Source organism: Pollicipes pollicipes, unplaced genomic scaffold (assembly GCF_011947565.3).
Source record: "Pollicipes pollicipes isolate AB1234 unplaced genomic scaffold, Ppol_2.1 Scaffold_4881;HRSCAF=5763_pilon_pilon_pilon, whole genome shotgun sequence".
Lineage (NCBI taxonomy): Eukaryota > Metazoa > Arthropoda > Thecostraca > Pollicipedomorpha > Pollicipedidae > Pollicipes > Pollicipes pollicipes.
In genome coordinates, this window is record NW_023596576.1 from 47,329,488 (window position 1) to 47,356,486 (window position 26,999).

The 26,999-nt window shown below is 54.0% G+C and overlaps 1 protein-coding gene across 1 annotated transcript; it reads left to right on the forward strand.

Annotated features, from left to right (window-relative positions):
• The first annotated feature begins 1,209 nt into the window (after positions 1–1,209).
• Positions 1,210–26,174, forward strand: LOC119100487 (tudor domain-containing protein 5). The gene is made up of 14 exons (XM_037223577.1): positions 1,210–1,414; positions 3,660–3,839; positions 16,449–16,552; positions 16,730–16,904; positions 17,136–17,257; positions 18,304–18,447; positions 19,279–19,401; positions 19,936–20,018; positions 20,584–20,731; positions 20,930–21,028; positions 21,449–21,571; positions 24,812–24,931; positions 25,816–25,990; positions 26,167–26,174. The coding sequence occupies exons 4-14, from the start codon at positions 16,805–16,807 to the stop codon at positions 26,172–26,174; spliced, it is 1,245 nt and encodes a 414-aa protein (XP_037079472.1). The 5' UTR covers positions 1,210–1,414; positions 3,660–3,839; positions 16,449–16,552; positions 16,730–16,804.
• Positions 26,175–26,999: the final 825 nt, after the last annotated feature.

Below are 26,999 nucleotides of genomic sequence, written 5' to 3' on the forward strand. Positions count from 1 at the left end.
TATTGGGATGTTTTTCTTTGACCTCTTTTGAGTCAAAAAGTAAATCAAGTGTCAAGAGGTTAGGAAAATACAGTCTGTAAAGAGGTACCCACAGCCATGTCATTGCTGAATGCATAGTTGTTTTTGTTGATGATGTTTAAATTATCAGCAGGCACATGATATTTTAAGAATTGGTCAGGTCTGGGTTGAATCGTTATCATACATTGTGCTGTGCATCTGTTTTGTCACTAATTGAGAGAGCAAGCTACTTGTTATTTGGTGAATAACCCTTTCCCAACACAATAAGGTAACAGCATTATTGTCTAACCAAACACTTGCAAATTTTTAAGTTTCCTTTTGTTAATGCTGAATACCTTGTATTCCCTTGGGTCTGTAGCAGTGCTTTAGCAAAAGTCATGTGGCCAGGAAAGTGTTAAGTGCCTTTCACGACATAAAGACAAGCTGGATAGAGACATCAGCAAGCAAACGAGTGTGTTAGTTGCACACATTGCAGGGTACTTTGGGCTCACTTTCTGGGTCAGCATAATGGTGACAGTGGTACATTCCAACACTGGTCGCCCCACACTTTCTTGACATCTGCCTATGGCTGTTGATGCCATAATTCTTGCCCCTCCCCCTCCAGGTGGCACCGTAATGGCGTCCTCCGAGGAGCGAGAGAAGCTGCTGAACCAGGTGAAGCGTGACATCCGCAGTCTGCTGATCTCGTCCAAGTCGGGCCTGACCATCCAGGACTTGTATCGCGACTACCAGTCGCTTGTGTTCAGCACGCTGCCCTTTCGGCAGCTGGGCTTCGAGACAGCGCGCAGCTTCCTGCGGTCGATCCCTGATGTGTGCCGCTGCCAGGTGCTGCCCGACGGCGACGTGCTGGTCACGGCCGTCGCCGACAGCTCCACCGCGCACATCCAGAAGATGGTCGACCGCCAGAAGTCGTCGCAGAAGCGAGGCACCATGGCACGCGTGCTCTGCCGCTACGGCATGCGGCGTGCGCCGTTGGCGCGCGCAGCCGCCTACCGCGCGCAGCCCGCTGAGTACCGGGGCCGGCCGGCGACCGAGCAGCAGGCGGGGCAGCCTCCTGAGCACCGGCCGGCGCCGGCGGCGGCCCCGGCGCCCCAACCGGCGGCGATGGCGGCGGCAGCGGCGGCGGCGGCGGCGGCGGCGCTGGCGGCGGCCGACAGTCCGCAGCCGGTGCCGGCGCGTGTGGCGGGCCGCGTGGCGCAGCTGCTGCTCGGCCGCGAGGAGGGTCTGTCCATCGAGCAGCTGGAGACGCTGCACGACAACGACGCTGACGAGCCGCTGAACTGGGCCGGCCGCGGCTACCGCAGCTGCGCGGACCTGCTGCTCCATCTGCCGCACATCGCGCGCGTCGTCAGCTCCTTCCGCGGCCTGCAGGTGTACCCGGCCCCCGCGCTCATTGGTGAGTGGACCGGCGTCGTCGCCAGCGCCCGCTGATGGGGGGATGGGGGGGGGGGGAGGGGCCGCGCTCCTGGGCGTGCCCCTCCCCCGCCAGTGCCCGCTGATGGGGGAAGGGGCGGCGCTCCTGGGTGCCCCTCCCCCGCCAGCGTTCGCTGATGGGGGGGGGGAGGGGGGGCGGCGCTCCTGGGCGTGCCCCCACCCCCCCGCCTTCGTCCGCTGATGGGGAGGGGGGGGGGGGGCGCTTCTGGGCGTGCCTTGAGGGACGCAGGAGCGTCGCTCGTTGGCGATGGGGCTTGATGCGCGACGTCTCGCTGCATGATAGGCAAGATTGCGCTGTCGTGCACTATCGGGTGACCGGGCGGAGCACAAAATTAAAGTTTTGCGGGTGTATTGGGTGGTTGTCTATTGTTCAGTAGGTTTATTAAATGAGTGCAAAACTTTGCGAATTAAGTAGCGAACGACCGAATACCATGTCGAAATGACGAGTTGCCAAAAGACTGCACCTCTTGCCGCATTACATAGTGGCTTTGCCGCCTCCTTAGCCCATTAGAAGATGGATTATATCTATCGTACTATCTGCTGCAGGCTATGTGGGCTCACATTTAGGAAACAGCACTCAGTATTTGGTTGGACTAAGCTGGCCAGCTGGCAACCGATCAAGGTGGCCAGCCGTTGTTGAGATGCGACCATGTTGTGAAGGTGCATGACTGCTCGAGTCTTGTGCGCGGTACTTGGCTCTGCCGACACCGTATTGTTGAGTTAGAATTGTTTTGCTGTGCGGTGCAATCTTAAGAATGGTAATATGCTTGATGTAAATAAGACCATTGCACGAATCGCTGTTGTATTGCGCAATCATTTCTTCACAACTCACAATCCCAATCTTAAGGTATGGCTGCCTAGCATTTTGAGGCCGGGGAGGCTGTTTTTTCCTGTTGCGGAATTGGTAGCTATAAGCAATGTGCATACCAAAATTGTGGACGTCGATTAAACGCCGCCGAGATAGCGCGAATGTCGCTAAAGTCAGACGGTCGGCGTGTTCTCGGTCGTCAGCGTCCGCTAATAGACGCTCGGATCAACGAGCGCGTCCCCGGCGGCGTTCACGCGAGAAGCAAGGTACGGCCATGCATGCGTATCAGATTCGTGACAGATATGGTTGTGGTCCGGAGCATGTTGTAACGTTACTTTGGCCTCTTTTAGTCGTTGTGCTGACATCGTGACAGGTAATGGTAACTTGCTTGGAAACATCTGGGTGTGTTCGCATGGTGATGGAGTCAAGCCACGCGCATTTCTGCACTTCGGTCTCCTGGTGCGCGGTGATCATCCATGACCGTTCAAAACGAATGTGCATGGGTAGTCAGTGGTATCGAGTCGCTAGGTGAATTATCTTAGGAGAATGCGGTTGTGCGCCACAAACGTCATGCTGCGTTGGAATGGGTTGCAGCAGCACTTTCGCATGCCCGTCGCTTCGTAAAAAACGCACTGAAATGAGGACTTGTACATAATGTTTGTTTCATGTGCATTTATTAGATAATATTCGGCGTGTATTGCGCTGGCATGGTTTTGTCTTTGCAACATCGTCTTACGAGAAAATGATGAGAATAAGCTTTTATCACAGATGTTCGCCTGTTTTCCATTTTTTCATGTGTTGCGTTGTTTGCTTTCTGATGTCGGTTTCATGCTGGCCTTATAGTCCTTAGCGTTTTCACGTCGCCGTTTGGTTGTTCTTTGTTCGTTTCTTCACGTGTGTATGCATTCACTCATTCATTCATTTTGCTCGTTCGTAACGATCGATCGTCGATGATGGGGCTGTGTGTATTTTTATTCCATCGACTTTTTGCGTATCTTCATATGTTATTAGTCGTTTGCGATGTCGGCATTTGTTGACATGTTAACATGTTGACATTTGCTACATTGACGTAATGGCCCAGCTTTTATCATTCTAGAGCTCTAAAATGACAGAAACTGATCACCGAGTCCCACGCCACTGTATTTTTTGGACCAAGGCCACGCCAAAGATTTAAAAGTTTCCCCCCTACTCGCCCTCATCCAGGAAAATAAGTAACTCAGCATGTATCATTCGACGAAAAGCGTTTTTGTTGTCACGGTTCCGCATCTGAATCCGTTATCTCTGGGAGTCATTTGTTCAGGGCTGCAGCTGCCATGTCCCCCAGACCGTCATCCCGTGTACTACCGCACGTGGCACATGACGAACATTTTCCAACGTCTACCGATCTGTTGGGTTCCAGCCGCCGACAACGAGTCAAGAAAGCCACGCTCCGGCTGGCCGAAGCAGGAGCGGGCGTCACCGGACGAGCGCGCCAGCCCGCCCCCCGACGACGGCCCGTCCCCAGCCGGCGACCCGTCCCCAGCCGACGTGGCGGCCAGGGTCGCCAGTCCGGTGCCTTCCAAGAGCATCAGCAGCTCGGGTGAGTGAGCAGCGACGGAATGGCATGAGCCGAGTTGTCGGCTGGTCGGGTGTCAGCTGCGTATTGGGTGTTCGGAAGGGTTGTTCGTGAGACGCGGTTTGATGCGCCGGCCCGGTGTCTCATGAATATGAGCACCGGCCAGATATCCTAGCTAGTTGCAGCGTTGTGAGCTGGCCCCGGAGGACTTCACGGATTCATGAGATCGGACCCGTGCGCAATGAGCGGGGCCGGAGGGTTTGCTCCCCCTGGAGGGCCATGTAACTCCCGGCGTAGCGCCCGGGGCAATGCTGCTGTTCGAGTGGTTTCGTCTTTCTCAAGTGTAAAGGTGCGGCAGCCGAGCACGGTAGTGCGCCCACCACTGGAGCATTGACGAACCCGCTAGTGCCGAGGCGGCTTGACGACACCCTTCCGTCAGATTGCCGCTATGTTGCATGGTACATGTTCAAGATGTGCCGTCCAATCCGGATGCTGCGTATTGACGCTCCATTTTCTGGCTACCGACAGACGACACATTTCTTGAGGATCAAATTGCTGGGCTTCATTGGTATTTGACTTCCGCATGCCGCGTCGCATGCAGGCCGTTTTTATAACTCTTGCGAAATTACCATCAGATGAATTGACAGTTTGCTTCTTTTCAAGAAGTACCACTTTGTCAATCGTTGCATTATTGTATTATTACAGTGGACCGCCGTTGTCGGATTACATTGTCTTGTCCCAAGAGACACGCTTTGTCCGTGCTTGGTTACGGGACGTCCGATGAACTGGGCAAGGCAAACATTCAGTCATCGAATTAATGAACCGTGCTCAGAAACGCGTAATACGGTACATGCAAAACTGATGTTTCTGGAGAGTAATTTTTTTATTTTATTACAATGAATCGTTACAATGTTTGCTACCTACTGACATTTAATAGTTTTGTCGGCTGTCGGTATCAGGCAGCTTCCCGTTAAGTATTAAATGCATGACAGCGTTCGCCAGCGAAATGATAGATGCGTAGCACCTATGTAATATAAACGCCTTTGGAACATGACAATAGCGATCACGATAGCGTACGCCGACGAGTGCGCACCATCAGCCGCCGGTTAGTGGGCGCGGCCCCTCCGAGGTTACCAGCGGCGGCGCGGCCTCTGCGCGGTGGGTTCAGTCTTCATTGGCGGCCAGCCGCACGGAAGCCGCCCTCTCCCGGCACCGGTGACGGCTAGCCGGCCTGACCAGGGCGCGTGTCAGCCCGGGTGAGCGTCGTCAGGGCGAGACACGGACCGGCACGTGGAAGACTGAGGGAGACGCGGCAGGCGCGCCCCCGCGCTGCCTCCGACGCGGCGCTGAGGCGGTGGTAGCTGGTGACGCTGCACGGCTCGGTGACACGCAAGATCAGCCGCAGATCGGTGGACCGCCGCGTCCCGCTGTGGAGGATGAGGAACCATGCGCGTGGCGGGGATCGAGTGCTTGGTGCTGGAGACAGCAGTGCGTGGTGTCAAGGCCTGAGACAAGATAAGACAACCTCGAAAATCTCGCCAGTGCTAGCCACCGAAGTGTTCAGGAGCAACGTGGGAGTGCGGACCTGGTCTCCGCCAAAGGGAAATGACGCCTGCCCTATTCGCTTGTCGGTCGCTGTTTCCTGTGTCCTGGTCATGCCACTTGGGAGTTGTCGCTATGATGTGCTCGGACGTTAACCCATGATATGATAGGCACTGTTGTTCATCATATCATGTGCCGTATCATATCGGCGGCACCGGCACGTGCCGGTGCCGCTGGCTAGTGCCGATTTGTCACGGACTTTTGCTGAAAATTCAGCACATTGCGCTAGCGCAGGTCAGTGCTGGTCGTCCCTAGATCTTGCTCAAGTACAGAATCTCGACAGACGCGACCCTCCGTGTTTTCAGATTCTGGAGAAAAGGTGCCCAATGCAATAGCCTACTCTGACCTCCCGGGAGTCGTCTCCCCGGAGGCACAGGGGCCTTACAAGCAGGTCAAGAACGCAGACGCTTCCCGTGATAAGATGCCCGCCGAAAGAGAACGACCGCTTTCCGTTGGCAAGAAAGCTAAACGGCAAGGCAACAAGCCGGCGCCTCCGGTGCCGCCCAAGTATCCAACCCTGGCCAAACTCCGCAGACAGTACCACGGGAAGCGGATGACAATGCTCATTGCCGAGCACGAGGAGAGGATGAAAGCCATACGGCTCAGCGCCACTCTGAGAGCCGAGGAGCATGACCTGAAGATGGCCACCCTCCAGGAGGTCGCGATGCGGTTCGGCTCGCCAGAGGCGCGGCTTCAGGAGGCGGCGGCGCGCGATGAGGCCGAGTTCAGGAGGGCTGAACACACCATGAAAATGGCCATCCTGAATCAGATCAGGAGCAGGGTAGCAGCCTGTCAAGACGGCGGCTCTGGGCTGCAGGAGATGGCCGCGCTACTCGAGTACCTGTGATTAGGCGGCAGCGCTGCTGATGCGGACAAGCAACGCTGCTGGGCGAATGGCTGGGGTTCGGGTACAGTTTGGCGGTTGTTGCGTTGTGTCACAGATCGGATATGGTTTTGATACCCATTTCTCGTCTGGGCATGGGTTTTTATTTTCAAAATTTCTGTCTGTCATGAAGCAGCTGTGATGTTTTGTGATTTGTGAGTTGCATTGTTGATTATATTTTGAGTCGTTGTGTATCATTATGAATATCTTACGTTGTGGTTGTACGCAGGCGATTTTCCATTGACGTTTTGCGAAGCGGCCACGCTCCTACACAATATTTTTTCTGTGCTTTTAGGAAAACTTCAAAGTATTTTGTGTGGTCGGAGTACAAACTTGCCTGAAAGCAAAGGTCTGTCTAATGTGGAATGAGTGTCTGCACAATGGGCCTTGCTTGGAGTACATCACATACTGCCTTTAATGGGTCAACATTTTCCCAACATTTTTCTGGCAAAAATTAGTGTCAGCATGCAATTTTGCATTTCAGTGGAGCAGAGCACTTCTTGTGAGTGAGGGTACCACACTGATCCCATCCATATCCCTGTAGTGCTACTAGCTCACCTACACATGCAAAGATCAAGTAATGGTACATGTTAAGAAATATACAGTTAAAGAGGTTAACAACAAAACTTTATACATATGCATTCACAGGTGCACCATACAAAGCTCAGTTTCTTATCATTACCTATCTACATGCAAACTTACACAATATCAAAATGATAAATCAGGTGCATCCTCTGCTCACTGACAGACTGAATTGCAGACAATTACTGTGCATCACACCCTGGTTTTTTAATGAGTCTCGGGCAGCTGCAACTGACTATGAAAGCCTTATGTATGTGACATCACTAACATGTTGTCCTTTTGGCCTTTACATAATTAATATAAACATACCAAAAGTGTTCCTCTTCCTATCCTTCTCTTTCTGCTCTTCTCCTCTTTCAGTTCCTCACCTTCTCTTTCTGTCACCCTTCTCCTTCCACTCCTCCTCCATTTCTGCTCCTCCTCTCTTCCTGCACCTCCTGTTATCCCTCTCCTCTTCTGCAAGTTCCCTATAATCCTATGTAGGGACAATTTTAATAGTGTCACTGCAAGACCTTATGCATGACAGCAAGGAACATGGCAGCATTGCCACCTGTCAGGTCACAGCTATTATGACCACAGGCTGAAAACAGGCCAGCCTCATATTAGATCCCACATGGAAAACCCAAGCCTAACATTAATGTTGTATATAGATCTTAGTACCAATGTACCTACCCACCATGCTGTAGGTAGAGCAGGTAATACCAAGGTGATTCTGTACCAGCCTGCAGCAGTAAACACTTATAGATGAGTCCTCCAGTATTTATTTACCTTTTTTGGAATGACTTAATAGCAGTCCAAAGCTAAATCCCAAGTAACTTTAGAAGTGTGGATGCATGCTGTGTGAAAATTGAAGACAACCAATTCCACTTTGCCTCACTGAATACCTCAAACCCGCAACTACGATGCACATGATCCCAAGCAGCTTCACTCACCCTCCACCCTCCTCACTCCCACCACATCAAGACAAACAACCAAACCATGCACAGGAGTTCTGGCGCATTCACAGACATTTGATCCTCTCACGGGAAGGGATTTCCTCCGGCGCACGATTCGAATCAGCGGAACGGCGCGTGAGTGTATACATGGGCCGGATAATTCGGATCGAGGACGGGTCCCGGCTTAATTCGAATCACAGCTGCCCATGTAAACAGGGTAATTGTGATGGCATTCTAGCACTCGTCAATGGGGCAACCAAGTACAAGAACCACGGGTCGGTCCTGAAATGACAGGCTGTGATGAATAGTCTAAGAAAAGCCATTTATGCAGTTGCACCAACACAAATTGTTTAGTTTGTGGTAGAAAAATCATGGAGCTTTACAGTCATGCATTTCAAGTTGCTATTTTCCACCTACAAATATACATTATCTTCTGGTGGCGCAAGACAACGCCGAGATAATGCAGTACCTGTACTACAAATCTATAGATATTTCTCATTCTAAGGCATATCATGCCATTTCAACACCCTCTGAGGACGGCCCGTATCTGGGCGATACCAAAACACGTAATTTTCAATTCAATTTGGCTAACTTTGCTAAAAACTTGCTGTTCTCCGGCTTGTACTCCGGCTTGTTCTCCCCGGGTCTCCCCATAGGCCCCATTGTGAGAAGGGCAACCAAGTACTGCGATTTTTCCCACTGGGTTATGGACCATCTCTATCTTACAAGTATAGGTACTGGTTGAGCCTGGAGGCGTGATACCGTTGTTCAATAAGTAAGATATCCTCGAATCTTCAAAGACCGGCATTTACTGATTCCTGAAAAAGTGGTTGACGTACTATCATTTATACAATAGTAATAAGTTTTGGAATGCTGCATGCCACAAACTCCCATTTTGGGAACGTAATTCCCGATGACATTTCAGAACCCAAAAGAACTCGTTACCACCAAAAGTGCCTCCCACAAAGTGATATTTGGGTGCCATTTCATGTCATGATTCTATCTCAAAAGTGCCGATATGTGGTGTGTTTGAATGCTATGATTTTTAGTTAAATTGCAAGCTGGATGGTGATTGGTGGCTCGTATGGCAGGAGCAGGAATGAAACAGGCACTTTGAAAAGGATGTGCAATGCTGCAATCTTTGGAATTTTTCCACCACTGTTTGCAAGATGCACGTCCTTTGGTAAAATCGCTAGCATGTTATCTTAATATGAGGTAAGTTAAGAGCATAGTTGGCATGCTGAAATTCTTGCTCGGCAAGTCTTTGAATGACCTAGTTGAAAAAAATGTGCCATCGATGATTTTGGTGCTGCTAGTGGTTTTCTGGTCGGACGAATATTGTTGTAGGCGTCTTGCGACGCGGACCTTCACTGCTCGAAAATGCACTCGCCAGTTGCAGGAGGCTGGAATGCCCTTGGTTTCGGGTACGGGAGGCGATAGGTTCGTCGCGTGGTGGGAGCCAGAGCCGTGATATGTTTGTCCGTTTCTTGAAAGGTATCGGTAGGTGTGTGCGTCGTGGAGAATGCGGTCTTACTTACTCAGGTGCGCCATATATTTTCCCCACAGGTAGTGACATGCGAGGTATGTGGCAGCGGTAGGTACTTAAAGCAAGCACATTTCATATTTCAGTTTATTTCATTCCCACAGAAGTAATTCACATGAGTTGTCATCACCATTCAGGAGTTGCATAGGCTCGTACAAGTACATATGACCCATGTAATACAATGATGAAGGACATTGACATGAACGCCCTGGATTGGCCAGATCCTGCAGGATTACAGATGCTTGTTTCCATTTCTTGGTGCTCCATATGTTTGGTCCCGGGAAATCAAATAAAAGTTATAACTCACTTTATGAAAGCAAAGTTCATGCACCCTCCTGGCTATCAAGAAAGCAAAACTGTCTGCCTTGGTACTTATACTCAGGCTCATACATTTGCAATGGTGTCTGCTTTGTGGGGCGATTGCAGCGTTTGTCTGGAATACAAAAATTGTCATTCTTACCAGTCAAGAGCCTGGAGTACAAAATTTCCTGGTGCCACATCCACCAGAAAACGGAGGTTTTTCCCACACTGAAGTACTCTCCGCAACTTATATGAATTTCTGGCGTTAGCCGGACCGGCGTGGATCGCTCACTGGAGGCACGCCGTTCATGATTGTGCATGACCGCAGCTCTGCGCTCGAACACCACGGCTGTGTGGACTCGTGAGCGGCGAGTGACTACAAGCTCCGGCTGCCTTTTATCACAGCCTGGCAGCCACTCTGTGCAGGTGCTGACAGCACTACAGCTGATGGACTGCGGTCTGACTGTTCATTCATGGTGATCCATCACCCTGTCCCCCCCCCCTCCCCCTCCCGCACCCGTCTTCCCCTGTCGTAACGGATCGGTCTGGGCCGGTGTTTCGCTAACGTTGCGTCGGGCTGGTATGCCACGCCAAAGGGGATTCAGGGCTGTGTTTCCATGTGGCAGATTCCCAATGCCGATATACCTCCTACAGGTTATCATGTACTCATGTACACTGCGCGCCAGGGCCGGGCTGTTTCAAACAACGTAAAAGACGAACGCTGAATTGTGGTGCGTCCGGTCGAGAGCTATCATCCTGACCAGGGACAGAGAAACCTCCTGAACGGAAATGAACGGGAATGTTCCACAGTGGAGGATACTGAAGCAAGCATCGTATGTGATAAACAAACCAACTTATAGATATTGGGATACTTAAACATCCGTCCCTGTTATCCCCTAATTCGCTACATCCTGGATCCTCGCGACACCCCGTTTGTCGGGGAAGGCTGCATGCGTCAGCCACGAGTGGGCCGAGAGCCCCGTGGGAGAGGACCCCGACCGGGTGCCTAGCGCTCATGCGCGGGTTAAAGCCCGGCGGTTTGCCCCCCAGGCGCATGCGAGTCTGCTCCACCGTTAACCATTTTCCTTTATCCCATGGCCCTGAAATGGTTATTTCTGGTCGAAAGGGCTCTAATAAAGAAACAAAACAAACAAACCAATTGGGATGCGTAAAAGAGGAAAAGATTGCATCCGACGACACAGTTTTCCTATTTAGTTGGGTTGACATTTCGGCAGCATGCCTTTACCGAAACAACAGCAGAAGTGAATTCACCTCTGCTTTTGTTTCGATAAAGGCATGTTGCCGAAATGTCAACCCAACTATATCTCCATTCTCCTAGTTTTCTCCGAGCAATAAGATTAATACTACCGTCTTATCTATGTACTTGTAATACATTAACACGCGCTCGGGTCGGGGTCAGTTTGACCTACCGAAGGTTTTTCATGCACGATTCTCGTACGACACGGCTACGCCGCGCCACACTTCGCATAGTTGTAGGCCATTGAATAGCAGATCTTTCGGTGTAGAAATAATACTTACCTTTTAAGGTGACTGACAGATGGCAGGTCAAGGCCAGCCCGTGGCTGTTAGTCAAGGTCAGTTCTGTGGAATCGTGTAATCTGATGCGAAAACGGACAGTTAGACGAAGCCAGACATCTATGAGATAGTCTCTCAGGCAAAACAAATTTAAGTTTAAAATTGCAACAAATCCCATTGTCCTAGGGTCAGGTATGAGGGCCAGACTAATGTCTAGGCCAACGTGCTCTTTTACTCGAGAGCTTGCTTCGCGGGGTAATTTTTGGTGCTCATTTGGAATTCATTAATAACAGGGGCCGCAGTAATCCCTGACGCTTAATCGAATGACAGAATAGCAGTGATCTCTCAGATTTTTTATCTTCTTTACCCTCCCAGGGTCAAACAAGGTGAAATGGACGCTATTGACCTTTTGCTTAAGACAGTTGTCTAAGTTCCCGGCGGTGGCATGAGGTCTGCGGCGCTTTGGACACCACTGCGGAGTTTCATCTTGTTTCATCATATTTGACCCTCAGGTCATGACCTAGGAGCCTCGAATGTTGACAGACGTGAGTTCACATACCAGCGAACGTACCCTGCGACTTTGGTGTCCACCTGTCTTAGTTTCCAAGATCTCAGAGGGGTGAAATTGACCTCCCGCCAGAACGAGGGGCGGCACTAGCGGTACTAGGTGCACTAGGGGTATTAGGGGCACTGAAGGTACTAGGGGTAGTAGAGCGGTGCTAGGGGTACCGGAGCGGTGTCTGTGACAGTGCGCACCAGCCATGGTTTACCAGCCATTGCGTACCACCCTGCATGATGTAGGGAAGAATCCCGCACGTCAGCTGCGGCTTGTATGTTGGCGAGATTAGTTCTTTGAAGAACGTCGCAGCTCAACTCGTCACGGTAATACAGCCGTAGGGATAACCATAAAGCTGAGAGCGCTTGCCATGCAGTAATGCATGCAATTTGCGACGTCGAGTTAATTAGTATGCACGTGGAACTGATAGTATGGTTACCGGGGTCTCCCTCTGTAGTCATTGTAGTCATAGTCATAGTTATTGATGCGCGGAGCAAGCGCGTGCTGTACTGGCTGACGAGAGACGATGCTGACTGGGCGGTCTCGTATTCCCAGACTCCTGGTATGGTTTGCACAGTAAACCGTTCTACGCGGAGTACTTCATGATCAGTGAGTCTCCCTGTGCCAGAGTGCACTCTCAGAAAAGGGCTTCCGGGCACAAATGGCTAGTTAGTACTGGCACCGAGCCAGTTCTTACGAAAAAAGCGGCCCAGAAGGCGGCCGAGGTCAGGCTGCTCTGACGAAGGAATGGATGTCCGGATGTCCGGGATAGCAGGGCGGATGGCCGCCGCGCCGGCAACCGTGAGCAAAATGGACCTGGCGTATGTGAAGACGAGGATGAGGACGAAGACGAAGCTGCTGGCCGAGCACAACGCCAAGATGACGACAACGCGACGCTACTCGCAGTGCGTGGTGAATGAGCTCAACGCGAGAATGGTAATCGTGCGGAAAGTAAGACGTCAAGCTTTCGTCATGGGTCGCCAGGAAGCCAGGCCTCTCGATGCAGAGTTCTGATAGACCGAGGACGATTTGAAGATGGCCATGCTCCGCGAGATGGTGCTCAAGCGGGAAGCTCAGAGTACTCGGTATGAAGCTGTTGGACGGTCTGCGGAATCGGCAGACTAGCTCCGCCAGGGTACTCCTGACCTGGGGAAAGGTAGGCTGGACCTGTGGTCTACTGAATGCGTGGGAGAATGAAAAAAGATGAAAATGATGAAAATGAAAAAATAAAAAAATAAAAGAAGTGGCTGCATAAGGTAGCATGTCGTCGATAATCCTGGTCGAGCTGTCAAGAACTTAAAGTTTAGCATAGTAGAAAAGATGATGTGCTTATTTAGCTAGCTGTCCACCTGTTCTTATTACACATGAACTTAAAGCGCATCTGTAATTAGTGACAGGACACAAACATACAGAGATGACAGTACTTTCGAATACTTATGATGCGTACATCGAAACCGCGCTCAGCATGAAAACCCGCTCATTGTGCCGCAACATTACGGTGAATCGACTGGTGCACCACAAGGGAGCGCATCCTTGGATCTGCATGCACCAAGAGCTGGAAGGACGCGCACCATTGGCCAGCGGTGCGTTCGCACCCCGTGCTTTTGTTGTCTCCTCCGTCTCTCTTCGCTGTTGTGATCTTTTGTCCATGCTCACGTCTCTGCGCTAAATGGTGGGCGCTGTGAAATGGAGAATCCGGGTAGAAAACTGAAGGATCCTACATCTTTATTCTTAGATGATGTCGCTAAACATATGCGAAACTGGTTGATTTCATTTATGGTCTTGTACGGTCAAACCCTGACCCCGAGATTGGTCCCAAACGCGCATAGTCCATAGCCTGCCCTTAGGTGTACGCTTTCCTAATCAGCTTGGGAGCAACCGCCCGCCCCCCCCCCCCCCGCAGCTTCGAGAAGAAAGTCAGCCACTTTCGGGGAAAACCCATTTGTTGGCATTTTTATGGGGGGGAGGGGGTCGGTTACGCCATTCTCATTGCTTACACCCACCCCAAACTCTTTGCACGAAAATACCGCACAATGTTTTGTCTGTCGTACCTTCACCGAAACTAGCTGCATCCAGAGCATCCATTTTCAGCATGCATTTCATGAAATTGGTACTGACATTTGCTGCCGACCACCGCGCTTGTCGAGTTCATAGCTAACATAGAGATCATTGCTGAGGCTCAGCCGCTTGAATTCAGTTATGGTGCCTTTGAGGTACTGTGGTAGTTCAAGTTACGTTACGAAACCTCCGTGCTTGCACTGTGGTTTAGTGCTTGGATGCTTGTGTGGCCGTAGACTTTTAGTTAGCTGGCGAGCCGCTTTTACTTGTTTGGTTATCATTATTTACTGTATTGTAGCCGTGAGATATCTGTGCAAGTCAGTCGACATCACGCCAATAAGGCCAAAGGACAAACGCCACTGCTATGTCTGAGGTCTCCTCCATCGTTGCTGCTCCTCCATCCCCCGCTCCTGACACAGCCGGCCCGGTCCATGGTGTTTTCTCCAGTCTTCCGCCGCGCAGGTCGGCCGCGCGTGAAGGCGGTATTGCCGTCGGCCCTGCGAGTCGGGTCATGGCCGCTGCCCCAACCAGCATTTTATCGTTACCCCGGCCGGGCCCTAGACGGGCAGACTGGATGGGCAGTAACAGGATGCCAACCGCCCCCCCCTCCCCCCCTCCCAGATGGCCTTTGCGACTTTCCTTTTTGATGGATTGCAGCCTAGCCACAGCCGAGGCTGTCTGCCAACGACTTAGCTGGGCACCACCTGGGCACCAGCTGGGTGCTTGTCGGACAAGTATCAGAGTATCGGTGTGGCCTGGGCGGACGATGGGGTTCAGCTGGGACCCTGCTTATTATGGCGTCGTGTATGCCAAGGTGACCTTGACGTATTTTCTCTGACATAGTCTCTTCATCTTCGTTGGCATGTAGTTAAGAATCTGGAGGGGTTTAGGTCTTAAGATAGGCAGGGCTGTGAGCTGCACCGAATGATCTTCAAGATGGCTAGTTCAGTTCAAAACCCGACGGAAATGTGGAACACTCCCCTTAAAAATAGCGCGTAACCGAAACGGGATGTAAATGAAAATTAGCAACATGGCATTACGGAAAAGGACATAAGAACAAGACGAGAAAAGTTCAAAACACATCCACAGTAAGCCTGTAACATGAATTTACATGCACAGGCCACCAGCACCATCTTTCGGCGCGCCGAGGCAAGGTTGGGCGTGGTGGTGAAGTTAACGCGTCACTAGGGAACGCAGTTAACACACACAGACCACCAACATCGTCTTTCGGCGCGCCGAGGTAAGGTTGAGCGTGGTGGTGAAGTTAACGCGTCACTAGGGGACGCAGTTACCAGAATAGCGGGTTAAGTTACTTCTCGAAATGCCAGTGTGATAACGGGTCACCCATCCACCAACAGTCGACTTCTCACGAGAAACGTACGCAATTAATTGTTAGAAACATGACGGTCCATGCAGATAACAGCATGCATCTGGCCGTTTGCGGGGCGGGGAAAATCATGGCTTCATGACCTTACGCCCCCCCCCCCCCTCCCCCTGGATCCGCCCTTGATCTGATGCCTGTCTCGATATCTTCAGCTGTTATGCTACGCTCATTCCTTTCAGATCATCTGTGATGCAGTTTGTTGACTACATTGTGAGGCACGGGGATGGGTTTGTATATTTTCCTGCACGAATCCAGGTCAGAAGCGGATGCACAGGAGTAGATCAATAGTGGGACAAACCCGGAATGCCCGAGCTGTATGCGTGGCGGCGAAGCCCAGTCTGTATTCAGCTCTGCTTTGAGCCATTTCCATGTTTGAGCTCGGCTTCGGCTTCGGCCTCGTGCCATCTGATACGGATGGCTGCGGCTTCGGCTTTGTCATTTTTTATACTGGGCTGCGGCTTCCGCCTCGTTTTCGAGCAATTTCGGAGCTATGGCTCGGACTCTTGCCTCATGAGACCGTGAACTGCCGGTTGGGGCATTTGTGCGTGTTTTTCTACTGCGGTCTCGATTTTCCAGATACGCAAACAAGCGGTTTTCCAATTCTTGTCCCCCTAATATGCCGCAGAAATTTTCGGGGGTGGGACTTATACATGGCTGAAACCTTAAATCAGCCGGTGTTTCTCAGGATCAGTTCACATCTGACGACGGCCGGCGAATCAACCTTCCGAAGCGTTGTGTGTGACAAACGCTCTACTCGTTACACCAACACATCATCGAAAGTCTTCAGCTTCGGCTTTGACCTCGTGATTTTAACTTAACAAGTTCGACTTTGGCTTCGCGCTTCCAAGTTCGAAGCAGCTGAGTGGTCGACTTCGGCTTCGCGGGTTCGAAGTTCCACCGGCTTTGGATTCAGCTTCACGTTTAGAAAATGTGAAGTTGATGGCCTCGGATTCGGCTTCGCAGGTCCAAACTTCGAGGTCACTGAGATCAGCTTGAACTTCAGCTCCATGTCATTGCCGTGGCTTTGGATTCGACTTCGAAGCCAAACTCCTGGTTTCGTCCTCATGCCTGCCGATATGTGTGACAACCACGCCGCGCACCGCGGAGCAGTAAAACGGCGCACCTGGCCTAGGCCCTTGGGTGTGTCTGTAATGTGACTTCGGAGTGTCACGGTATCTCGAATCCGTTCAGCGGGCGTATCATTAGTTCGCACTTTTTGTGTTGCTTTTCACACGCAATCTCCTTGTATTTCAGAAAGGCGGGAAAGATTCTTGAACGCGCTGTCGGCCACAGTACAAACTATTGTTGAAAAGCACCCGAACGGCCTCCTTTGCTCCAAGCTTCCTGTAGAATATAAGGTAATGGCTCGGACGGACATGTGGGGCTCGAATGCACTGTACCTCCTCTTTCCCGACTGCGTGTCTGCCATCGAGGCGCTCTTTTCTCAGTACATAGTCCTTGTCAAAAGTGCGAGGCATAAACACTTCCGTTGTCCGGCTGGCGATCCTCAGTAAGCTCCGTGCGCCTGGCGGCAGGCGGAGACGGGCCGTGACCTGGACGTGGCCAAGCACGGCTACCACAGCGTGCTGGACCTTGTGTCCCGCTTGCCGATGCGCATCATCAAGTCCGTGGCGTTCGGTGACTGGTTGCTGTTCACGCGGAGCCAGCCGCTGCCTGACTTCGTCAACGACCAGACGCATACTGACGACGGTCAGTGGAGGCGGCTGCCCCGTCCCTCCCCGCCCCCGCATCATCTGCCGCGCTCTGCGGCCGCACATGGTAGCTGTGATGAGGGGTGCCGATGACAGGGTCATCACTGTGTTGCGTGTGATTCTGCCAGCCGCTGTGCTCGGGCGTGTGCTGCACATGAGACTGATCGGGAGTCGTCTGGCGGCTGCTGTGTGTATGCTGCTGACGCCTGCCCGCACGCGGCTGCTGCAGGTCTCATGGAGGAAGCCGGCGACGGCGCCGAGTGTCTCAGGGAGGCCAAGAGCAGGATCCGCGACATCCTGTTCTCCTTCCCAGACGGTCTGCGCATGTCCTGTCTGGAGGACCACTACCAGGTGCCGTGCCTCCTCAGCCGTGTTCCAGTTGTGAGCGTTCTGCGCATGTCCAGTCTAGAGGACCACTACCAGGTGCCGTGCCTCCTCAGCCGTGTTCCAGTCGTGAGCGTTCTGCGCATGTCCAGTCTAGAGGGTCACTACCAGGTGCCGTGCCTCCTCAGGCGTGTTCCAGTCGTGAGCGTTCTGTGCATGTCCAGTCTAGAGGGTCACTACCAGGTGCCGTGCCTCCTCAGACGCGTTCCAGTCGTGAGCGTTCTGTGCATGTCCAGTCTAGAGGGTCACTACCAGGTGCAATGCCTCCTCAGCCGTGTTCCAGTCGTGAGCGTTCTGCGCATGTCCAGTCTAGAGGGTCACTACCAGGTGCCGTGCCTCCTCAGGCGTGTTCCAGTCGTGAGCGTTCTGCGCATGTCCAGTCAAGAGGGTCACTACCAGGTGCCGTGCCTCCTCAGGCGTGTTCCAGTCGTGAGCGTTCTGCGCATGTCCTGTCTGGAGGACCACCACCAGGTGCCGTGTCTCCTCAGACGTGTTCCAGTCGTGAGCGTTCTGCGCATGTCCAGTCTAGAGGACCACTACCAGGTGCCGTGCCTCCTCAGCCGTGTTCCAGTCGCGAGCATGTGAGATGCAGCAGCAAGTGGCAACGTGCCTCGTGTGGAGCACTTGTATTGGCAATTGTGGATCGTGATGCGATGGAGAGCAATAATATCTTCAGGATTTAAAGACGTAGTCAGTCTCTCGGGTCACTTGGCGTAGGAATCTATCATGCCAGCGGCGACAGAGAGCGGCGAAGCTACGCCATTGCCACTTAGGTACGATGCCAGGTGATGAAGATGCTATGTTACCGCTATAAAACCGGCTTTCAGATGAAGCGCATCATTGCGTGGATCTCGCCGCTGACACCCTGCAGTTAGCACGTCTCCGCGCGTGTTGGGAGCATGTCGCGGTCCGGTGCGTGCCCAGCGGCGCAGACCCTGCACGCCCCTGCGTCGAGGCGCGACCCCAGGTTACTGACCCCGCTCTCCGCCCCCCCCCCCCTTCCCCGCCTGCAGATGAGCTGCAACGAGCGGCTTCCGTACCTGTCGCTGGGCTTCAGCTCCGTCGAGACGTTCGTGCTGCACCTGACCGGTGACGTGCTGCAGGTCAAGTACACCGGCGAGGGCCTCAAGCTGTACCCCATCGTGCCCAAACAGCCGGTACGCAAACGCCTGAGCACCGGAGAGGGCACCGGCGCGAGCGGTGTGCCGCTGAAGACTGTCAGCCGCGCTCGTGTACGGCCGGCGGGACCGTCCCGCTCCGGCCAAAGTCTTAGTTGGCTGGTTTGGGCGGAGGAGATCCGTCGTGTCGGGTCAGAGTACGCGTATGCTGGGTGTCGTTCCCAGGCCCGTCCCTGGCCCAGTCCGCGTACCTGGCTGTGATCTTACTCACGTCGTTATCGCCTGGGCCGTCCCAGGGCTGTGCTGTTTCTCAGTGTCGGTGCCCCTGCGGCAGCTGCGGTGTCACTCAGTATTGGTGCCACCTGCGACGGTCGTGGTTTCACTCAGTGTCGGCGCCCCTGCTGCAGCTGCGGTGTCACCCAGTATCGGTGCCCCTGCGGCAGCTGCGGTGTCACTCAGTATTGGTGCCACCTGCGACGGTCGTGGTTTCACTCAGTGTCGGCGCCCCTGCTGCAGCTGCGGTGTCACCCAGTATCGGTGCCCCTGCGGCAGCTGCGGTGTCACTCAGCATTGGTGCCACCTGCGACGGTCGTGGTTTCACTCAGTGTCGGCGCCCCTGCTGCAGCTGCGGTGTCACCCAGTATCGGTGCCCCTGCGGCGGTTGTGATGTCACTCAGCGTCGGTGCCCCTGCGACGGTCGTGGTTTCACTGCGTCGGTGCCCCAGCAGCGGTTGAGGTGTCACCCAGTGTCAGTGCCCCTGCGACGGTTGTGGTGTCACTCAGTGTCAGTGGCCCCGCAGCGGTTGGGGTGTCACTCATTGTCGGCGCCTCCGCAGCGGTTGTGGTGTGACTCAGTGCCGGTGCCCTCAGGACCGTCCCATGGGTCAGGTGCTGTACCCGGCGGACGCCGTGGGTCCCAGCCTTAGCTTCGAGCGGGTCAAACTGCCCGAGGTCCCGGCCGGCAAGTACAACCTGGAGATCTTCGTGGCGGAGGTCAGGCCGCCCGACTGACCGTTGCCTTGTGTCGCATTACTTTGATGTCTCCACGCTGTAGGCTGGTGGCATCTGTGTGTGGGTTATGTCTCTGACGCTGGTCTGTATGTCATAGTCAGGGCATTTGCCTTCGGTATCGTTCATATCAGTACGAAGCGCGGATAAAGAAATGCGTTTCAGTCAATTCGTTTTCCGTGCTGGTGTTGATGTAATGTGTTGTCTGGTGTGTAGGCAACCACTCTTCCTTCCGGATTGTTTTCTCTGTTGTGCGTTTTGTTCCAACGGGCCGGTAGATTGGGGCAATGTGTATGCAGCTGTCCTTCTGATATCAACCGTTGACTCGTCAGACGGCCCTCTTGAAACGAACCAAACTATCTCATGTGTGGATGAATTATAATATTTGCATGTGCCTGCTCCGTCGTCATAGGCCATCACTGTGTTGTGTGCCAGAGCTCGCGCCCCGCTTCGCCGCGCGGGGGATGTCTGCCGCTGTCTATGAGCCGTGCGAGCCCTAACGTACGCGCCTGTCGCCAGGTGTACCACCCGCACAAGTTCTGGTTCCACCTAGTGGGCGAAGAGTACGCTGAGGCGCTGGAGAAGCTCATGGACCAGATGGAGTAAGCAGCGTGAGACGCCGCGCGCGCGCCATTTTCCCGCTGCTGCTGCTGTCCGTGCCCGTCAGCTGGCTGCTGCTTGCGGTTGAAGTGTGGGAGGGCAAGCTATTCTGACAGGCTGTTAGACTTAACAAGTGTCTTGCCGCTAAAGGCGACGAAACCGCCACACCTGTAGTTATCTAAACAGGAAGCTGATGTTCGGGTCTTTTCTGGTTTCACCATCCAAAGGCCATCGGCCAGTGGTGACGAAGCGCTGACGTTCTTGACGGCTCTCAGCTGCTCGGCTGCGCCGGTTTCGGGTCGCATGTCCGCCACCAAACGGCCAGACACGACCATTTTCGAGTCCAACACGTGCTGTGTATTGAACTGGCGACTCGTGCCATCAACGCACCCTGAGAACCAAACCCGGACGGGGGCTGGGGTTGTCTTACCGTCGCGGTCACGGCACCCCGGCGCGGGCCACCTCTGAGCGGGCCACCGTTCTCGGGCCGGGTCGTTGGCCGGGAGGGAGCGGGCCTGGTGACGGGCCTGTCGGCGCGCGCGCCTGACTCCGCCCGACCGCCGCCAGGGTGACCTACTGCACGGCGCTGGGCTTCAAGTACCGCATGCCGGAGGCCACCGTCCAGGTGGGCCAGGTGTGCGCCTGCCCTTACGGCGAGCAGGGCTACCACCGGGCCGTCATCACGGACGTGCGGCCGGCGCCCGAGCCCGTCAAGGTACGCCGCTGCGCTGGCTGAAGTAGGCCGGGAAAGCTTTGCTTCGCTTCGCTTCGCTTCGTGGGCCATCAGTTTTCTGCAGTAGGAATCAGGCGTATTCTGTTGGTCGGCATGGCGTTCTGGTCGGCCAGAAGCTGGGGTCAGCCTGCTGGCCGTGTTTGCATTGCACTGTGTGACATTGCGCCGCTGGTCCTGCAGGTGTTCTACGTGGACTACGGCTCGGTGGGGACGGTGCCGCGCTCCTTCCTGCGATTCCTGCCCCTGGACTTCTTCCGGCTGCCGGCCCAGGCCCTGCTGGTGAGTGCGCGGTCAGGGTCGGCGCCAGACGGCGCGGCACGCCGCCTGGTGGCCGGCCGTTCGGCTGTTCATTATTGCTTTTAAGACGTCTCCTTTCCGTCTGTGCTGATAATTTTAAGGCCATTTTAACGTAACATTTCTGTGAATTTGGACGGCGTGGATTGGCATTGGGTGGAGCGAGCTCATGAAGAGTCCGGCGAGTGTCGGGATGTTGGAGCGGATAGAGCTGGAAGGGTGTATGCCAGCTGCGCCACCGCTGCTGGTCTTATTGGTCTTGGTGTTGGACTGCGTCCACGCAAACAATGTCCACCTCGCGACAAGTCCCCGTGTGCAAGCTCCGGTGCCGTCCCGGTGCCGGTGCCAGCGATCACCCTGTGCGCATAACTGGACGCGCGCTCCTCGGCGGTGGTCGCGCCGCAGGGCCGCCTAGCCAACATCCTGCCGGCGGCGGCCGAGGGCTGGACGCGAGAGGCCTCCAAGACGTTCCTCTCGCTGGTGGACCAGAACCGTATCCTGTACGCCATGGTGCTGGATAGATCGCCGGTGAGTCGGGCCGCCGCGCACTGCGCCGGCGTCACTGGCCATGGCTGGCTGGTCTGGGCGGGCCGCCGCGCACTGCGCCGGCGTCACTGGCCACGGCTGGCTGGTCTGTGCGGGCCGCCGCGCACTACTCCGGCCCCACTGGCCACGGCTGGCTGGTCTGGGCGGGCCGCCGCGCACTACTCCGGCCCCACTGGCCACGGCTGGCTGGTCTGGGCTGGCCGCCAGCGCGCGCCTGCTGCTGATCGGATGGGGCACACGCGGCCACCGGGGCGTCGGCGTTGCAGCGTTGCGATGGGTGTTTTTAATTCGTATAATCATGGTTGTCCTTGTGTGTGGGATCTTTGTTAGTAGCTTTGCGGAGCAGGGTGTTACATTTTCTCGTGCAAAACATTCTGCTTAACAGTGTCCTAGAATTGCCGACTTTAGGTGTAAAGCAACACCCTATGAGCATGAATTTTTCACTCCTTTTCCCCATATCTTATGTGAATTTTTCACTCCTGTCTGACATTGTCTAGTCGCACATGCCAAACCCCTCTTTCCCTTTTTGAGGTTTTCAGATGTCATCCAAAGCCGAGCTCACTTGAAACCACCAAGCATAAACGGGGCTCCGCAGAACCAGGACACCTATGGCTATGTCCTACCTCAGCGACATCTGAATCATGTCCATGTATCCACAGAGCAAGGGCGCCAGGTACCTCCAAGCCCAAGAACCCGAGCGACCCCAGCCGCTTGCACACATTAAGTTTGGTTTGTTTACAAAATGCATCACAGTCTGCAGCTGTGCGCCAAATACAAGGTTGTCACGCATCCCTATTTTTTATTTTTTTGTCTCACCACCATACCACGAAAGCAGAGGCTGGTGCAAACACCAGCAAGGCCTGGTAGAGAATTCTACTCCACGTACTTCTTTTTTCCCGAGGAAACTTGACTACCAAATTGCATCGCTCCCGAAATGCAGGAGAGAAAAGTTCAAGAAATGTCCTTTAATTTAAAGTTACAAGATGAATATCACCATTTGGGCACTTAAATTGACAAATTTTAAGTCAACTCAGCCAATTACAAATTTTTTTTCGAGAAAAGTACCAGTCTTTATATTTATTTAGCTACTTATGTTTTTCTTGGTATCATACCAGTGTGATACCAATTTATTCTTCCTTCCTTTTCGATTGCCTCTAAAGGTACCATCTGCTACCTAAAATGTTTACAAATTTCTCTGCAAAAAGCTCCAACTGCAAGCTTGTACAAATTTCATACATAAATTGGATTAATTCGCCAGCCGCCCAAACATGTTTGACATGCACCCAGGCGTGAACAATTCACAGAGAATGAAGGACACAATTTGAAGCACGGGACTTAGATTTCCCGCTCTTTTTGGCCTCTTAAACCTTCGGTTAACCGTTTTCTTGGTTCGTGGCGGTGCTCAATAAGGATAAATCCAAGCTTTTCGAGTTTCTGACTTCAATGCTACCTGGCTAGGCTTAAAATAGCCTTACCTTATGCGGCCTCCTTATGGCAGCATTAAAATATGCTGCCATGTAGAGCTTTGGGACAGACCTAACGCAGCCAATACAGAGGTGTTTCATGGCGAAATTCTGCGCTGTAGATATGTTTATCATACGCACCTCTTACTTGTTTCGCATTTCCATCTCTAAGGTTGTTGGGCATGATTGATACTTATATTTAGGGGTTGAGTCGGACGACTCTGTCTGTCAGCAGACCACGCAAGAGGTACTGAATTTTTGTTTTTGGGGGGCAGGAAGAAGCCGGTGAGTCTCCCGCGGATCAAGTAATCGCTTACCTTGCCTGCCTTCAACACATGATTGGTAACGAGAATTAGCCATTTTCTGTTCTAATGCATCAAGTGGCCAGGGTGTACTTTCCTACCTAACGTTAGAAAAAATCGTTGTACACCATTCGTTGTGTTTAAGGCAGGACATATCTTAAATAATCACAAAACAGGTAGATTCATGCTCTTACCTTCGAATTTTTTATAATTACGATGGCGAGCTCCCGAGCGCCGTACACACACAGCAGCCGCGACACCGGCGCCATTACTGCGCGCGGTCACATTACTGCACATCACGCAGCATCAAGAACCATACAAATGTACGGGGCCAAGGTAACAAGAATCCATGACATTTGATCCTCGGCGCCAACGGGACGTTTTCATTTGAATAAGCGAAAAAGATTACGCTAGGCAGTATGTTCCTAAAACAATACGTTCGACCCAGGTCGTCTTAGGTCAGTGGTCTGTTCTGACCTCTAAGAAGTCAATTGAAAATGTATGATGCGGTTCCTGCTGTCAATAAATTCGAAATGAGCACCAGAAACTATCCCATGCAGCAAGCCCTAGGGTAATAAATCAGGTTGGTTTTGACCTTGGTCTGACCATCATGTCTGACCTTTGGTCAACGTAATTTGCTCATTCAATATTTGCGGTGCCTAAGAAAGCATCTCAGATGTTTATGTCTTCGTCAAACATTCCGTTGTTGTATCAGATTGAACAATTCCCTAGAAGTTGCCTTCGCTGAAACCATGTGCTGACTGACCTGTCATAGGTCAGCGACGTTACAAGGTACATCCAAAAGTGGTATGTCATACGATATAATATGCAATTTTCTACAGCTATGCAAAATGTGGCGCGGCCACGCCGCGCTGTTCAAAAACCGTTCGGGAAAAGCCCCCGAGGGGGGGGGGTCAATTTGCCCCCACCCCACCCGAGCGCGTGTTAATGTATTCTGTTTCAGTTCAATGATCTAAGATGTCAAAAAACGAAATAGTTTTGTCAGGTTTCTGATACTACGTCTATGCCAACTTGAAATAGATGTCCTTGCTTGCTGGAGCATGCGTCACGAGCTCATAGGTTCCGTCTTTTGTGAATAGATTTTTTCACTCCCGCACGGTCTTTTTGCGATGGAATTTTTCACTCCCACCCTCGTTCAAAAGCGATTCTAGCTCTCTGCTGCTTAATCAGCCCGCCTGCTTCCATGTGAAATGGGATGTTTATTTTCCTCACTTAACGCACATTGTTGCCGCCATTTAGACGGATTGACGCAAAATGATCGCACAGGTGAAGTGCCCGAAAGTCCCAACGACTAACTGGTCACCATTTAAGTGGCCGCAGGCATGCCACTCGGGCCCTGTGTGGTGGCTGTGGTGTGTGTGGGCCCTGTGTGGTGGCTGTGGCCCTGTGTGGTCGCCTCGCACTGAACTGGGCGCGGTCCGGACCCGTGTTGACAGAGCTGCGTCAGCCTGTGTCTGTGCGACACCAACGGCAGCACGGACCTGCACGTCAACGACCAGCTGGTTGAACTGGGCCACGCCGTCTTCCGCAACCAGAGCATGGACGCGGCCGAGCCGGTGAGCGGCGGCGCGGCCGCCCAGCGCGAGCCACTCGGCGCGAGCGGGCCCGATCTGGCAGGCGTGCCGCGCTGCGCCGAGCGTCTGGCTGTTGTCGGTATCCTTCTCAGGACGCGCGGGTCGTCCTCGCTCCGGGGCGTCTGAGCGAGGACGACCCGCGCTCTCCAGCTCTCGCGCGGTCTACGGTGGGGTGTTGCGGTGAGACGCTGATCAGTGCTCCGCGGCTGTCCTTGGTCTGGCCCGTGGGAGAGTTCCCCGCCTGGAGTTCCCGACATGTTGCAGTGTGTGTCACCGCTTGGCTGGGCTCCATTCACTGAAAGGGCTCTGTTTTGTTGAAAGAGCTGAGCGCGGTTTTGTTGTATTAAAATGTGCCGACCGTGTTTCACATTGTCCGCCATTATTACAAGTATATCGCGACGGGTGCTTATCTACAAATTTCGTCGCGACGGGTGCATAACTTCACATTACATCGCAACGGGTGCGTGACTTCACATTACATCGCAGCGGGTGCATGACTTCACATTATATCGCGACGGGTGCATGACTTCACATGACATCGCGACGAGTGCATGACTTCACATTACATCGCAGCGGGTGCATGACTTCACATTACATCGCAACGGGTGCGTAACTACACAGCATATCGCCATCTGACTGCAACCGTACCGACGTTGACTTCGAAAGATCTCTGCCAATGCTCTGCCTGTTTAGTGAGTTGTCGTCGTGGGATGCTAGAGTCCTCCGACAAGCCAGAAGCCTTTTTCGATCCCGTGTTTTTACGTGTGCCGTTCGTGAACCCATTCGCACCGTGGTATGGACAGAGCTCTGTGGCGCGGTTGTCTGCCGGCCGTGTGTTTCTGTGACGTGGCCGTGTGTCGGGCCAGGCCGTGGAGGAGGTGTCACGGCCGGTGCCGCTGGGACCCGACTCGTCGCCGGCCGCCGCCGTCCAGCGCCGCCCGCCGTCGCCGGCGCCGCTGGCCGAGCTCTGGAGCGGCCACACCACGCCCAGCGAGATCGACCGCCTGCTCCAGGAGACGCTCGGAGCGCCGGCCGCCAGCGGCGCGGACACGACGACCGGCGCCGCCCCCGCCGCTACCGTCACCTCCACCGTCACCTCCACCGTCACCTCCACGCCGGGTGAGCGGCCGGGACGGAACGGCCGAGACACGGTCGGCCTCCGCGTGCTTTGCGGCGAACGGTGGTCCTGCCCACCTGTGACGGCACGAACTCGCCAGGGATGTGAGCCCGTAATGACCACAATGTTGCCCTGATGGCGATGTTGTCTGCCACCGGCCGGGGCTTGTACGTCCGGCTCCGAGCGGGGTGCCCCTTCCGTTCACAGTGTCGCCGCCGGCGACGTCGGTGCCCGGCCAGCCGCCCGGCTTTTCGGGCACGCCGCTGCAGCCGCCGGTCGCCAGCGCCGCCCTCTCGCAGATGCTGACCCAGTCGGCGCTGTTCAGCAACCTGCAGATGATGCAGCTGCAGAGGTGAGCAGCTCCCGGCCGTGCCCTGCAGCTCCCCCCCCCCCCCCCCCACCAGTGCTCACACAAACATGCGGGGATCCACGCACCCACCGTCCTACGTATGCACGCACAAACGCGCGCTCACGTGCACGCGTGCGCACGCACATGCAGCACGTACCCGAATACACAAACGCAGCGTGCCGTCACAGTGCCATTGACAACCAGTTGGCGGGGTCTGATGACTGGTGTGTAGTGATAAGGCTCATCTTCTGCGGGTACGCCTCGGCCGCCTGTATGTGTCTCACCGCGCTGCTGTCCCTCTTCCAGCATGATGAACCCGCTAATGAACCCGTACGCGGCGCTGCTGATGTCGCAGGCGTGCGGCGGCGCGGCAGCCGGCGCGCCGCCCGTGTTCCCCACAGCGCTCGCGTCGGTAAGTGGCCGGGGTTCTCCGCAGACCGTCGCGTGCACGCAGATACCGTCAACGTCTCCGTCGACGGTGCAGGGAGGCGGATGTGTTGAGCTTTCGTCATGGTTGGAGGTTGTTTCTCGCCCGTTGGCCCTGATGGCTCTGCCTTTGTTTACCAGCAGTTCCCTTCACATCA

What these genes read in the sequence shown, in the direction of transcription:
- LOC119100487 (XM_037223577.1), top strand. Translation starts at nt 16,805, where the DNA reads ATGCGCATCATCAAGTCCGTGGCGTTCGGTGACTGGTTGCTGTTCACG. An exon ending in CCATCGTGCCCAAACAGCCG is followed by an intron (nt 18,448 to 19,278) that starts GTACGCAAACGC and finishes CGGTGCCCTCAG; the next exon opens with GACCGTCCCATGGGTCAGGT. An exon ending in CGGCGCCCGAGCCCGTCAAG is followed by an intron (nt 20,732 to 20,929) that starts GTACGCCGCTGC and finishes CTGGTCCTGCAG; the next exon opens with GTGTTCTACGTGGACTACGG.